Source organism: Sander vitreus, chromosome 14 (assembly GCF_031162955.1).
Source record: "Sander vitreus isolate 19-12246 chromosome 14, sanVit1, whole genome shotgun sequence".
In the NCBI taxonomy this organism is placed as follows: Eukaryota; Metazoa; Chordata; class Actinopteri; order Perciformes; family Percidae; genus Sander; species Sander vitreus.
Genome location: NC_135868.1, coordinates 15,124,012 through 15,137,983, shown reverse-complemented (window position 1 = coordinate 15,137,983; position 13,972 = coordinate 15,124,012). Strand labels below are relative to the sequence as shown.

Here is a 13,972-nt window from a genome sequence, read left to right as displayed (position 1 = left end):
TTTTTATCTATAGCTGATCTACTTATTCTCTATATTTAAATCTCCCAATAAAACACACTATTTTAGATTAGCATCAATTTAAGTCGTTTTAATCCTGTGCTTATACTGCATTTGTTCTTTTATTTTCATGTTCAACTGCACTTCATTTTAATCTTGTTAATATTTTTGCGGCCTGGTTCTTGGTTGTCTTTTGTAAAGCAATTTATGTTTTTGAAAGACTCAACTTTTTTTTCTCTTCTTGTACCCCAACTTGAATTGTTTTATCTGCGTGTTCTTTGAATGTGTATACCATATCTATAGCATTATTACAAACCACAACTAAAAACCTCTGTTCTGGTTAATCAATGATTAGTCACAAGGTCATCTTCAATTTGTGTATCGTTTTAAATAAACAGTAGCCTACGATTAATCTATGCAAACACACGCCTTTTGATAAGGAACGTGCCGTTGAAGTTATGAACTGTGGTCATACTTTGTGTTCCCTATATCATGCATAGATTCAGTTGTCAATCAAACTAGCACAAACATGCTGATACCTGCAAACACCTATGAATTAAAGTTTCTAAATGTCTGTCTGAATGAAGCTTGGTTTTAGTATACAATGAATGATTATATACTGGAGGGTATGTGTTGTAAGATTCTCTTAAACCATGCATTCCTCCAGCTAATAGCCTAACTTGAGATTTGCTGCCACCTAGTGATTATTTTAATGATTCCATCCACTTATTTGGTATGTTATGGTTTGACCGTGAGTATTTTCTGCAGTCACAAAAGGTGATGATGATTGGTATGATTTTTCTTTTGCCTGTTTGCATGAATTAGGATTTAGGCCGTGGATGAAAACTGTAATTCAGCTTCAGCCTGATTCTCCTAGAAAGGCATCACTTTGCATGTTTAGGATTGCAAGGCCCTAAATCGAAATTTTATGAAAATGTTAAAAAAGAAGAAGAAAGTATGCTAAATCTAAATAAGTTTGTGAGTAATTATTCCTCTTTCAGTACCATGGACAGAGACTGTGGCTGTTCTGTAGGCTACGTCCTGCTCATTACCACAGAAACAAAGAGGGAAACACCCACTGTTGAGGGCCTGAACTCTCCATTACAAGGGGACATTGGATTTGTAGACCTTTGGTTAGGAGAGGCGCGTCAAGGGAGTAGGCCTATGGTAGCTAATATGCTCTAGGAGGCACATAAACGCTCATTACTGACTCAGTGTCAAGCCAATCAGATTTTATGTTGAGACTTCCTGTACGTAATTTCACAATCAAGGCTTTCAAAATGTGGCGCATCATGTTGGGTGTGTTGTGGGGAATTACACGATTTACAGCTTTATCATATTAGATTCCACAAAACAGAAATGTATTCAGCTGAATGTATTATATGATAGGCTGTTACAACTAGAATACGCCTACATTTAAATAGCACTTATAATTTAAATTATGTTACAAAGTGCTTTACAGTAGCCTAATAATGAAAAAATAGGGATGCAAGAGATTTAGTTTATCACACAGGTCTATGACATTAAAGGGATACTTCACCGATTTAGCATTAAGCTTTGTATCAGTAGAAACACGGTAGTATTTTCGGTGCTTCCCTCCCTCATGTCTCCCTGAGACCAGAGATCTCTGTATTGTGGGTCTGGACAAAATCTTCCGATGACGGAAAATGACAATTTTTGCGCCATCGGAAGATTTTTTGCCCAGAGCCAATGGACTACAGCCAGTACTAGGAGCTACTTCCGCATGTTTTCAACCCGCCCATAGAGGGTTGGACTGTCGTCTTTACCCGAAGGTTGCCGAAGCAAAACGAGTGTCAGCCATCTTGAAGCTTCGCTAACAGGGAGCTCTGTCTTTTCAGCAGAAAACTTTTACAACAATTATGTGCATTCAAACTTACATACATACATTGGTACAGATCGGAGAATATACAGGACACTTTATTACAGACCGAATACTCGACACACTACGCTAGCTTCGCCTGCTACGGAGACCAGCACCTCAGCCTGCGGTGTCGCCCGATGCCGCTAGCCGGGGAAAGGGACCTCAACAGCGGTGTGCAGGAGTGGAAAGCAGCTAGGTGGAAAGCTAACGCTAGCCGGCCACCTGTTCCATCAATCCTGCTTGCAAGTGTCCGCTCATTAGACAACAAACTGGACTACATCCAACTTCAACAAAACTCTCAACGCGAGTTCAGAGACTGCTGTGTTTTTGTTGTTGTGGAAACATGGCTGAACAAAATCCAGGTACCAGGCCTGCTGCTCTGTCGCCAGGTAAGACTAGTGGAGGTGGGCTGTGTTAACACGGACTGGTGCAGAAATGGGGTGCTTGTATCCAACTAACTGCTAACTGCTGGTGGAGTTTGTGACTGTTAAATTCCGACCATTCTACATTCCACCCAAATTTATGGCTGTGTTTATACTCTGTGTTTACAGCCCACCAAGCGCTAATGCTAGTATGCTTAGCTGAACTTTACGGAGCCTATAATGTGTGTGCACTAAATGTAGCCTGTTTCGTATGTCGTTTTTAGATAATATCGTTTTTATATATTTTAAATGTGTAACACCACTTGAGCCACGGTGAAAAACGTTGTTTCGTGTATATGGTTGAAATGATAATAAAACACACTTGAGTTGAGTTGACTGTCTCACTGTGTGTCTGTCTGTCTGTCTGTAAACGGTAGGCGTGGCTTGGGAGTGGACTCTAAAGCAGCGAAGCAAGTGCATTCTGGGATTTGGTGTATTTCATCCACATGAGCCAAAAACACATTTTCTGGCTTTTCTCGGCCTAGAAGCCACCAATTTCTAAAACGTTTTCACATTTCTACTACATAAGTGACCCAATTTAAAGATATATTCATCTTTCCAATGGTGAAATATCCCTTTAAATATATCAAATCCTCACAATTGAGAAGCTGGACCAAGGGATTTTTTTTAAATTAGGCTACTAAAACAAATTAGTCATTAATATTATCGTTGCAGCTCAACGGTATATTAGAGTAGGCAATGATCGTATTATCGAAATGAAACTGTCAACCCATGTTCATAATGGAACATGTTTTAGTATTTTATTCTGAAGGCTAGGTCAGCACACTTCCGGTTATGTTCTAGTTATTTCCCGCTGACTTGACGCAGCTCATAACAGACCACCAGGCGCACCGGCAGTCCCCGTCTCTGCTGACTCAGTGCCTTACCAGCAGTCCCTTCAGCCCGAGATACCGCATCCAGCAACCTACGCACACTCCGCCGATCAACCGCCCCGGCACCACCACCGTACAGAAATGGCTAAGACCGCAATCGGTGAGTTTTGCTTTGATCTTTTTTTCTAAGATAACAGCCGCTTCGCAGGTTTGAGGATGCTGAGAGGTTGTGGCGACACCCATGGCACAAAAGGATGCTGAGGGTTGATTAGAGGGAGCGGCCAAACTCCTCTGCAAGTCACTCCTTTAAAATGAAGTTACTGAATTGAAGTAGCATTTTTCTATCTTTCAATCTTTCTTTTCAGCCATATTTGTGGTTATTGCTTGATCCTAAATCCAAATAAGTGCCGATCAATATGAGCTAGTTTGGGATTCCGTTTGCCATGTCAGTGACGCATATTTTTTAAATTCACTTTAAAGCAAACGAATAAAAGAAAATGAATCCACATCACCACGATAAAAGCGATCTTATTTCCTCACACAGCAGCATTTTGTCGATGCCTGCCTGCCGCACCTGACTCAGAGCCGTGCAGCATAATGCTGCGCCAGCGACCCCACCCAACATCTCCGGTCCCTTCAAAGCCAGTCGCTCTCTCCAGGGTGTGAAATCTTTCACCGTGACAAATCTCCTTATAAAAAACTGGGCCATCTATTGTAGCTGTAGTGTAAAGCCTGCTTAACCAATTTTGTGGATGACCGCTAAAGGCTTGAATTAGGGAGAGAGAGAGAGAGAAAAAGAGCATCCTTTTCCAGAATTGCTTTGCAGTCGAGGGAAGAATTTACGACTGGCGATGAAAATAAATGTCGTCTCAGGAATATCAGACCCCAATCCTATTAGGAAGGTTATAGACTGTACATGTGGCCTATTATGTTCAATAACTGTATTATTATTAAGGCTTTAGCCTAGTGTGACATGACAGTATTTGGTAGAAATAAAATTAGATTGCATGTTATGGTAGGTGGTAGGCCTTGCATTTGTGTCATCCTATGAATTTTCATATCAAGGCTTGATATATTGTTATTTATGTGCTTTACGTTATTTTAACATATTACATGTGATGCCTATAAACACTGGATGTGACCTGCAGGCTTCATCAAAAATAAGCCTATAGTCATATCTGACATTAAGAAACGTTTGCTATTAGCGGTGCATATATAGGCTGAAAAGTGCAATGTGCTGTGGCCAGTTGAGGGGATGGTCTGTTTGTTTGTTGGTTGACTAGGCACTTGATGGATGGAGGAGCATGCAGATAGACAGCGGTAAGGGGTCCTGCATGGTGTCTGCGCTGAGGGACACCGGCAACTAAACCCTGACTCTTATATTTATTCCCCTCTCCTCCTCCTCCTCCTCCTCCCCTTCTTTCCTCCATGATTTAAGATGTGGACAGGCAGGATGGGATGGGCAGGGAGCAGACACTCTGGGAGAAAGCAGTCATCATGCCAGTCAGCACCCAGCAGGTCGTTGAGTTCATGTTGGCTCATTTCATTTACAGAAACATGGCAGTACTCAGAATATTTGTAGAATTACATGTGGAATTTAATTCTACTTGTCCATACTTCTGAGATGGAGGAGCAAAAACACCTAAGGCTTCATGGGTCAATAAACATTTACTACTGTATTTAAGGACTATAATGCAGGATAAATATACACCTGTATATATGTGAATTTGTGTGTTCTTTTATTCCTTGGAGGAGAACTGAGGCTAGATGTATGACTGATGATGTATCAACTAGCCCACAAACAAAGTCGTGCTCAGAACCACTCCTGTGTGCGTTAAGGCCTCTAAGCACTTTTCCTGATCCTTATCACGCACACTTGTCATATCCAATTAGGTGTGGTCATTCAGCTGGTTCCCTAAAAATCAATTCCTTATGTACAGAGACATAAGCTTCTCAGACAATTGTACCATCAATTTCGAGAAACTGGTCACGTCCAAATCCAGCTACATTTCTGATTGTATCATTTGCATCACTATTGTCATAATGGCCCATGTGCATAAAGCTCATAAAGGCTCCTAGACTCATAATTCATGCTGATTTCTCGCCAAGTCTCATCGATCAATGCAGCACGCATCCATTACTGGTTCAGATGACTGCTGCTCTTTGAAATGAGGCTGAGAGGAAGAGGTGACATCAATCCAGCGGTGATGGTATGCCATATGCCCACAATCTGTTCATCACTTGTGAAAATCAACATCTGTATAAGACAGTTTAGACATTTTAGTATCATAGTTTGGCAAATTTGATGTTATCCTCATGTGTTTTAAAGATTCTGGAAATTTCACACAGCTACCTCTTTGGTCTGCACTTTTAATGCACTGATCTGATGCTGTAACAATTGGGTGATTTATTAATTAGTTGATTGACATAAGTTTAATAGGCAACTATTATGATAATTTATTGAAGTAATTTTTTAAGTACTGGTACAAATGCCAAAAAATATCTTGTTACAGCTTCTAAATTGTGAGGATTTGCTGCTTTTCTATGTTTTATGTGATAATAAACAGTATTTTGGGGGTTTTGGCCTGATTGTCTGACAAAAACAAGACATTTAAAGACAACCATAGGCTTTAGGAATCTGAGATGGGTATTTTCACAATCATTGGACATTTTATAAACAAAAAAGATTATTGATTAATTGAAAATGATCCTCAGTTGCAGCCCTATACACTGATCTCCTTGGACAGAAACAGGGTGTGGTTTAGAAAAAAAACCTCCGCCAGCCCATCCCTCCTACATGAAATCTCTGGACCTGCCCTTGATCATCTGGGTGCCATATTGTTTCATTTAATAGCCAATTTTACTGTGGTAATACCTTCATCATTTTGTGATTATATTGTTGCTGGGTGGCATAGCTGTAAAGGGCCTGTATGTGCTGAACACAGATACCAAGCCCATACTGCTGCCAGGTTATAGGACCCAGGAAGGCTGTAACACTGTGATACACAGGGTCATAGTTTTCTCATAGCCTTGTCGACAGTATCCTTTATATGTTTTTCACTTTGTGCCTTTTTGTTAAAAAACAGTGACGCTATTGCCTCTATTTTTAAAGTGGGGGTTGGGCATTTTGGAGAAGTAGAAGGCAGGGAGGAAGAGAGTGGTTGAGATAAGTAAAGGAACCAAATAGAGCTGCAGTGGTTTGTGTTACTAGCAGAAATGAAGCTCCCAGGAGATACAGAGATTGGACAGACAGAGTACAGAGTAAGACAGAGAAATTTGGGATTTAGATGGAAAATACATCAGCAACAGATGAAACGATGAAAAAAAGATTCAGGGTGCTGGGGAAGAGGGATGCCTGCGGTGGTTGAGAGGTACCATAGATATTGATGATATGCGCTCTTTAGCTGATGGATTGGAAGAGGAAGTGCAGACAGGATCAGGTCTCTGAGAGGATGCAGAGCTGATTGGTTGAAACCAGCCTGCCGGAGTGGAGTAGGAGCATTAAAGTGGTGTCATGTCTGTCGGAAATTATTTTGTCTCATCTCAGATTGACATACCTGACCCAGCATGTTTGAAACTCAGTGGATATCTTTGAACAGACGCTGGTGTTTGGACACTTCCTGCTGTGGAAAGTCATTCTGGATCATTTGTCATTTTTATGTGCCTGATCCACTGGGAATGAGCTTATTACTACAGCAGTTACAGAAGGGAAAATCTTTTATCTCAGGAGAAATACAGAGGCAATTTCATATTTTTGCACAATAAAGAATCTCATATATTTTTGATTAGGGATATAAAAGAAAAATCTCTGGGAGTTGGAGAGCTGTTTCATTTTACAGTGAGTGCTTATCTTCCAAGAAATTAAATTTGCTCTAATACAGTCATAGTGAAAACCAAGCTTACTCACCTCAAATAGAACTAAACAAACCAGAATAGAGCTGCTACGATTTGTCGATTACTCGGTTAGTCGACAGACAGAAAATGAATCAGCAACTATTTTGATACTCGATTAATCCTTTCATTGTCAAAGTAATTTTTTAAGTAAAAAATGCCAAACATTTGATGCTTCCAGCTCCTCAAATTTGAGGATTTGCTGTTGTTAATGGAATATCTTTGGTTTTGGACTGTTCAACTATCAAGTTTTTTTGTTTGTTTTTTATGTTTTATAGACACGACAGTTAACCAATTAGTCGAGAAAATCAGCAGACGAATCGATTATGAAAATAATCGTGTGTTTCAGCCCTAAACTATAAATTTAGAATGAAAACATTATTGAACACAGAAAAGACCCCACCCCGAACTTGGCAACCACTGAACATGAATCTCTGCTCCAAAAGCATTTAACCCCAATTACCTGCTCCACTGAATTGTTAACTGTTTGAGTCTTCAGCTGTCAAGTGGGGTTGTGTATGGGAGAAAATGGCTGCTGGGGTCTTGACATATACACGACACTTAATGAGTCTGTGACAACCCTCCAAAAGCTCTGTGCCCCCTCTCTCATGAGCAGAAATGGTGCGGTCTGCTAATTACAATTTTAAGTGCTATCTACCAGAGGTGGCTGCATCAAGGTTGTCCTCGGGGGCAGTTGATGGTGGCTGCAGGTCCCACTGGGAGCTGCCCCCTTTACTGGTTTTTAATCCTCCTGTCTGGGATTACTGTTTATATCAGAAATGTGCTACAATGACAGTGAAGCCCCACCCCCACAGCCACCTTTCTTTCCTTTCATCTGACAGAAATCTCCCTATTTTCGGTTTCTCTACCAAACTCCACCTTTATCTCCATTCCTACGCAACCCCTATCTCCTTCCTTCCAGTATTTCTCTGTTTCTTTCAACCCCTTCCCACCCTCTCTCAGTTCCTCCTCAGGGAAGGGGTTAACAAGGCCATCAGAGAGTAGCGAGCGCTACATCTGAGAGTTGATCACATTACTGTGGCGTCTGCCAGTCTGCAGGGCAGAAAGCGAGACACAGAGGGAAGAACAGGAGAGAGAATGAGGGAGAAAAGGATTTGGATATACTGTACACCATACACCACCATGGAGAAGCGCTTTCACAGTAAATCTCATTTCTGTCTTTGCTACTGTAGTCCACTGCAAATCATGAATCAATGTGGCACACTTTAGCCCTGCAGGCCTTGTGCTCTGGGTGATGGATTCATCCGGCATGCAAATCTCCACCATGAGGCAGTGCACCTTGACAGAACACAGCAGCCATGTGCAAAAGCAGAATATTTCACAAGCTGCAGTGCGTTGCAGATATTTTACTGTTCTCCCTGCAGGGACTGCTGCTGAACTCTCTGCTCACATTACAAAGTAGTAGATGCCAAAAATACAGGAATAAAAAAAAATCAAGGTTAGACAAGGTTGGGTGTTCTTTTCTTTCCTGTTTTTTCACCGTCTGCCCTTTGGAGCACTTTGTCCCTCCCTATTGAGTAGGGTGCAGGTTGCCAAATGCAACCAGTATGATTTGATGCCAGCTTTGCTCCAGTGTTCTTAACCTTTTGGACCATAAATGGACCAGGGGCGGATAGTCATATTGCTGTGTTATGCTGATAAGCTAAACCCTCGGCTATTACCCTCTATCCGCAAGCCACAGACAACAAAGATAAGAAACAACCCAAAAACTATCCCAACATCTAACGTAAATCCTTGCTTCTTGGCTTTCAAAATGACCTGAAAGCATGATGTTTTTTAGTGTGAGCCTTTGAGTCTGAGAGGCAATAGGGCGTTGGTCTGATAAATAATAGACCAAAATGAAATGCATAGGTAATGATGTGTGAAGAATCCTGTGGGGATGGCAGCATCTTGGCTGTTGGGGAAATTAGGCCAAGTAAGGACACATCCATCCTGCTCCCCTTGTGACTCAGTGAAAACAAAGGCTATAAAATGCCTCCAAAACCCAGGGCAGACATCCTTTGATGAGGTCTTCTTTTTAGAGGACTTGATGATTAATTATTCCTCTAAAAATCTGAATATTTACATCAAGGACCTCCTGTGGAGGTGGAAATGGGTTAATGATGTTATCATATTTTTGTATGTTAGTAGGCTAATGATATGTTGTGTATGTGCATGCGTGTTTTAGCAGTTTACATATACACAGTCATGTTTAAATCTTCCTCCACAGCTTACAAAGAGAAGATGAAGGAGATTTCAGTTCTCTCACTCATCTGCTCTTGTCTGTACCCCGAGACCCCCAAAAACATCATGGGTGACTTTGAAGGTACGTGGTAATTAGACTGAAGATTTAATTTGTATATCTTCTTTATAAAACATGCTTGAATTAAAAGTATTTCTTTCTTGTTTATGCACACACATGCAGACATGGACATCAAGCCTATTAACAAGCGAGCCTCAGGCCAGGCCTTTGAGGTCATCCTGAAGCCGACCTCCCCTGTGTCTGAAGCTGCCCACTGCGTCACCACCCCCCCAAAGAAGGACCTTTCCCTGGAGGACATCCAGAAGAAACTGGAGGCAGCTGAGGAACGGAGGAGAGTAAGGATGTTGCCAATCATTTTCATTGCACCCAGCTGCAAGGTATCACTTTGCTTCAATTAGTGCTAAGAGCTACAAAAAGCTATTTGTGATGCCCAAACTAAACCATTTCTGACCCAAAACAAAAGGGGAAATTCAACCACATACAACTGTAATAATTACTTGACTTCGCTTAACATCGAATTTGATGTCTGGAAGTTTGGTCAACCATGAATCACATTGACTACTGCAGCTGCCAAAATGCCGTGAAAGACTTAATTGGACTCTGGCTAATTCCTGCAACTCATTGATTTGAATGTCAATACAGTTGATACAAGCAGCTGACAAATCCAGGAGCCCACCAACAAATCAATCAACAAATCAATAACAGAGTTTGACAATTTTTTTTGTTTAACACCAGCTGTCCAATACTGTAGGTCAAACATGCAGTATATTTTTTTTTAAATTATAGTATTTACCAAGAGAGGATGAACATGGCAAGAATCTTACCTCCAGACAATTTATTATGCTTAACATTACTGTGTGAGTCTGATTAGTTTCAACAGCTCTGACTCATACTTAGGTTTAGAAAAGAAAGAATCTATGAGTATTCAGTAAATCACTGTCTCTCTCTATCGACCCTTGCTCTCTGACTCATTCCCTTCCTCCCTTTCCAGTCCCAGGAGGCACAGGTACTCCGGGCCCTGGCTGAGAAACGGGACCACGAGCGCGATGTGCTGCTGAAGGCTATGGAGGAGAACAATAACTTCAGCCGCATGGCCGAGGAGAAGCTCCAGGTGAAGATGGAGCAAAACGAGGAGAACCGACAGGCTTACCTGGCTGCCATGATGGAGCGCCTGCAGGAGAGGGTGAGCAGCAGGGGCATAGCCATGATTTTAGATATACTGAGTTCATAAATCCAAGTTACCTCTTCTTCAGAAGATTTTGTCTCACAATTATTCTGATTATTTGGATTTATTCATTTAACTTTCGAATTATAATGTCCGTACAATAAGTTTTATTAATACAATCAGTAAGTTCTAAATAGGTTTCTACTTGCTAGTTTCAAACTAAAAAATTATATTTAGTGGCGTCCAATCAAAAGCAGGCAACTACATGTCTGGAAAAAAGAAGTCACTGTAGCATCACAAGCTGTAACTGCTGTACTACTAACTATCCAACGCATGGATACATGGATAAACATGAGTTTCAGGTTCAGGAGTATTCATGCAGTTTAGAATGAGTGGGGAAATATCTGCTTATGCTAACGTAAATTATGCTATTTAGCTACTCATTTAGTCTTTTCTTTAAAGTATATAATGTTATTTGTGAAACATATTTTAAAATCTTTCCAGTTTACATCATCATTACACAGCATTTTGGTGTAGGTGCCAGGTCAGACATGTTAGCCTTATTCCATTAGCCACCTTCTACGCTTCACTATGAGCGGGTCATATGTTAGCAAGCTAACATTAGCTTTGTCAGTTGCTTCAGTTAGCATGTAATAGTTAGTCCAGGCAGTTACTGTATACTCTGTAACATTTACGCAAGAAGCAGCTAGTTTGTGTGGTGCAAGCAGTTTTCATTTAATCTCCACTTATGTTATTGGAGGCTAAGTCTGAACTCAGGCAGTGGTACAACTGGTTCCTGGTGAGGAGGGGGATGAAAGAGTGAGGAAAATTTCAAAAAAGTGACAGGAGAATGTTAAAAAAAAATGAAAAGAAAGACATGCAGCTGGAGACAAGAGAAAGAAAAGGTGGAGGAGGGCTGGTACACCTGCTGATGCCTGAAAATGGAGCACCTTTCATAGAAGAATTAGGTTTGACAAAGACAAAGATAGAGTCTTGTGCTTGGAAGGTGGGAGATAAAGATTCAAATGAGTAGGAGAGAGGAGGACAGGAAGCAGGAAAGGTAAATTAAGTAAATCTTCACTGCATAGGTCAAAGAAGAGAAATGGTGACGTGAGCAAGAACAAATGTCAGAAAGGCTTGGTAGTAGAAGAAAAAAACATGACATCCTCAATCTGTGTTTTTTCTAGGAGAGGCGTGCTCAGGAGGTGCGCAGGAACAAGGGGTTGAGAGAAGAGGTGACAGCATGAGAAGCCCCAACAGGTTCTACGTCCCACCTTCAACCCCCCACTCCACCCAATACCACCACCACCACCACCCCCAACCCTGAGGAACACCCCTCTCCCCACCTTATCCCACATGTCCCCACCTTCTCCACCCCTCTGCCATACTCCCCCATACTACTATGAAACTACCACAGCCTGAGAAACCACCCCGAGACAGTGGGAGGTTCAAATGGGGTTGGGGGTGGAAAGAAAAAGCAAAAATAATTTAGGAAAAAGAAGAAAAATTAATGTCTCCCACCCACTCTTCCCAAAAAAGAATGTTTTCGCTCTGTTTCAAATGAGAACAAAAAAAATCGAATTGACAAGTGACAGTGGGTATTGGTTTTGTAAATACTTCTTTTTTTGTTATATACAGTACGAAACAAGCAGCAAAAGTATTGATTGCAGTGTGTCATTTTTTTCTATATAGGTTTCCTCTCCCTGCTTATAAATGGATGTAATAATTAGTTTATTTTCATGAGTTTTTTTGTTCATTTCAGTCTGAGAATCATTTCAGGCATAGGTGTTTGTTGCAAGTTTTCCAGCTAGCTGATGTTTGCTGCGACTGGTTGCGTCCTGACAAGGACAGCATCCTGGCTCCGTTCCCTCGTCCGTCCAAGTAAGCACTTACTCATTTGACCTTGCAGATCTGAATACAAAATTGGATCTGTGTTTGGTCAGAGTGATTTTCCATCCAGTTTATGCCAATGTTCCAATTAGCGAGGGACATGTGCAGGAAAGTTGGCAGAAGGAAAGGGGGCAGTTTGCTTTCTGTGGGGACTGCAAGCTGTCGCTGCACATTCACTCCTGTGAGGTAGATGGTGACTGTACCACAGGAGAACACTATAGCATTTAATGAGCCCATCCTCATCCTCCTTCCCTCCGTCTGCAACCTCTTCATCTCTCCACATACATACATACTGTAGAAGTACTCACTCACACGCTCTCCACATGGGCAGGCATTTAGCCAATCATAGCGCAGAGCTCAGAAGGAGCTCGCTAAATGCTGTCTATCTGACACCGGAAAGCTCACATATCATCCCTGACCAATGGCAGGCCTCTTATATTCCTCAGAAACAAGCTTGCAATCACATTTAAATCACGTGTTACAACACAACTGGAGTTAAAGTACATCTCAAGAGCTAGTGGAGTGCAAAGAAAACTTCATCAGACTTGTTACTGTGAATCTTAAATTGGAGAAAATAAAAATCAATTCTAACTTTCTCCTTTTCATAGAGGCTAGAGTAGTGCCCCAACATCATCAGCGCCTACTGGAATCACTGCACTTCATGTCAAGACACTGTAAACACCCCGAAAGGTTGGCACAAGAAATATATTTAAGCCATAACAAGTATAGCTGCAACAATGATCCATGAACATAGTATTGCCATCTGTAAAGGTGTATATGAGCGTATTAAAGTATCGGAATGGCGGTTGCACACGCACGGTAGGCCCGTAGATGTGTGTGAGTGTGTGTGTGTGTATTGCAGAAAGGGCGGGTAGATAACAGAATGTTTGTGCCATGTGATATTGACCCAGTGAAGTATAAACCAACACAATTAAAGTGTGTAACAAGTACATCACAGACAGAGACTGTCCTACCTGCCTCTCTCTCTCTTTCTCTCCTCTGTCCATTTGTGTGTTCCCCCTCTCACGTATATCTTTGTGAGCAAGCAGTGGTTAATAAAGATTTGGGGTTCAGTGAATGAAACTGGCTTTGAGAGTGACTTCTTTCAGATACTGTGATCAGTTGCTTTCCAATGCAGCATTGGAACAATGTTTTTAGAAACACAAATGACCATGTCTTCCATTGTATATTAACCTGTTTACAATTAATCATTTATTAATTTGGTCCGTTCACGTCTTTAAATTTAAAAATAAAACGTTTCAATTTCACATATCACAGCACAAACACAGCAGGCAATTAATAATATCAGTCAGGGCTGCAATCCACAAGACTTCAACTCAGGTGAACTCAAGTTCTGACATGGTTTGAAAATGAAAATAATACAAATGAATAAATCTTACATAGTATATTTACATTATGTTAAAAAGATAAGACAAAAGATAAGTTGATTCCAAAATACTGTTTACAGGTTAATGCATCAAAAAATAATTCAACATACATAATAATATAATGCTTCCAAAGGTTTAAAGGCATCAATCAGCGTTATTGGTACTTAATATTGGTATTTTAAGTACATTTATTTTAATACAGGACGTTTACTTGTAACATATTGTTACATTGTGTTATTGC

At 40.9% G+C, this 13,972-nt stretch overlaps 1 protein-coding gene across 1 annotated transcript; it reads left to right on the top strand.

Moving 5' to 3' along the window:
• Nucleotides 1–3,136: 3,136 nt before the first annotated feature.
• On the top strand, nt 3,137–13,408 carry stmn2b (stathmin 2b). The gene is made up of 5 exons (XM_078268269.1): nt 3,137–3,294; nt 9,256–9,351; nt 9,451–9,623; nt 10,280–10,471; nt 11,641–13,408. Exons 1-5 carry the CDS (start codon nt 3,276–3,278, stop codon nt 11,698–11,700), a joined length of 540 nt encoding a protein of 179 aa, XP_078124395.1. The 5' UTR covers nt 3,137–3,275; the 3' UTR covers nt 11,701–13,408.
• The last annotated feature ends 564 nt before the right edge of the window (nt 13,409–13,972 follow it).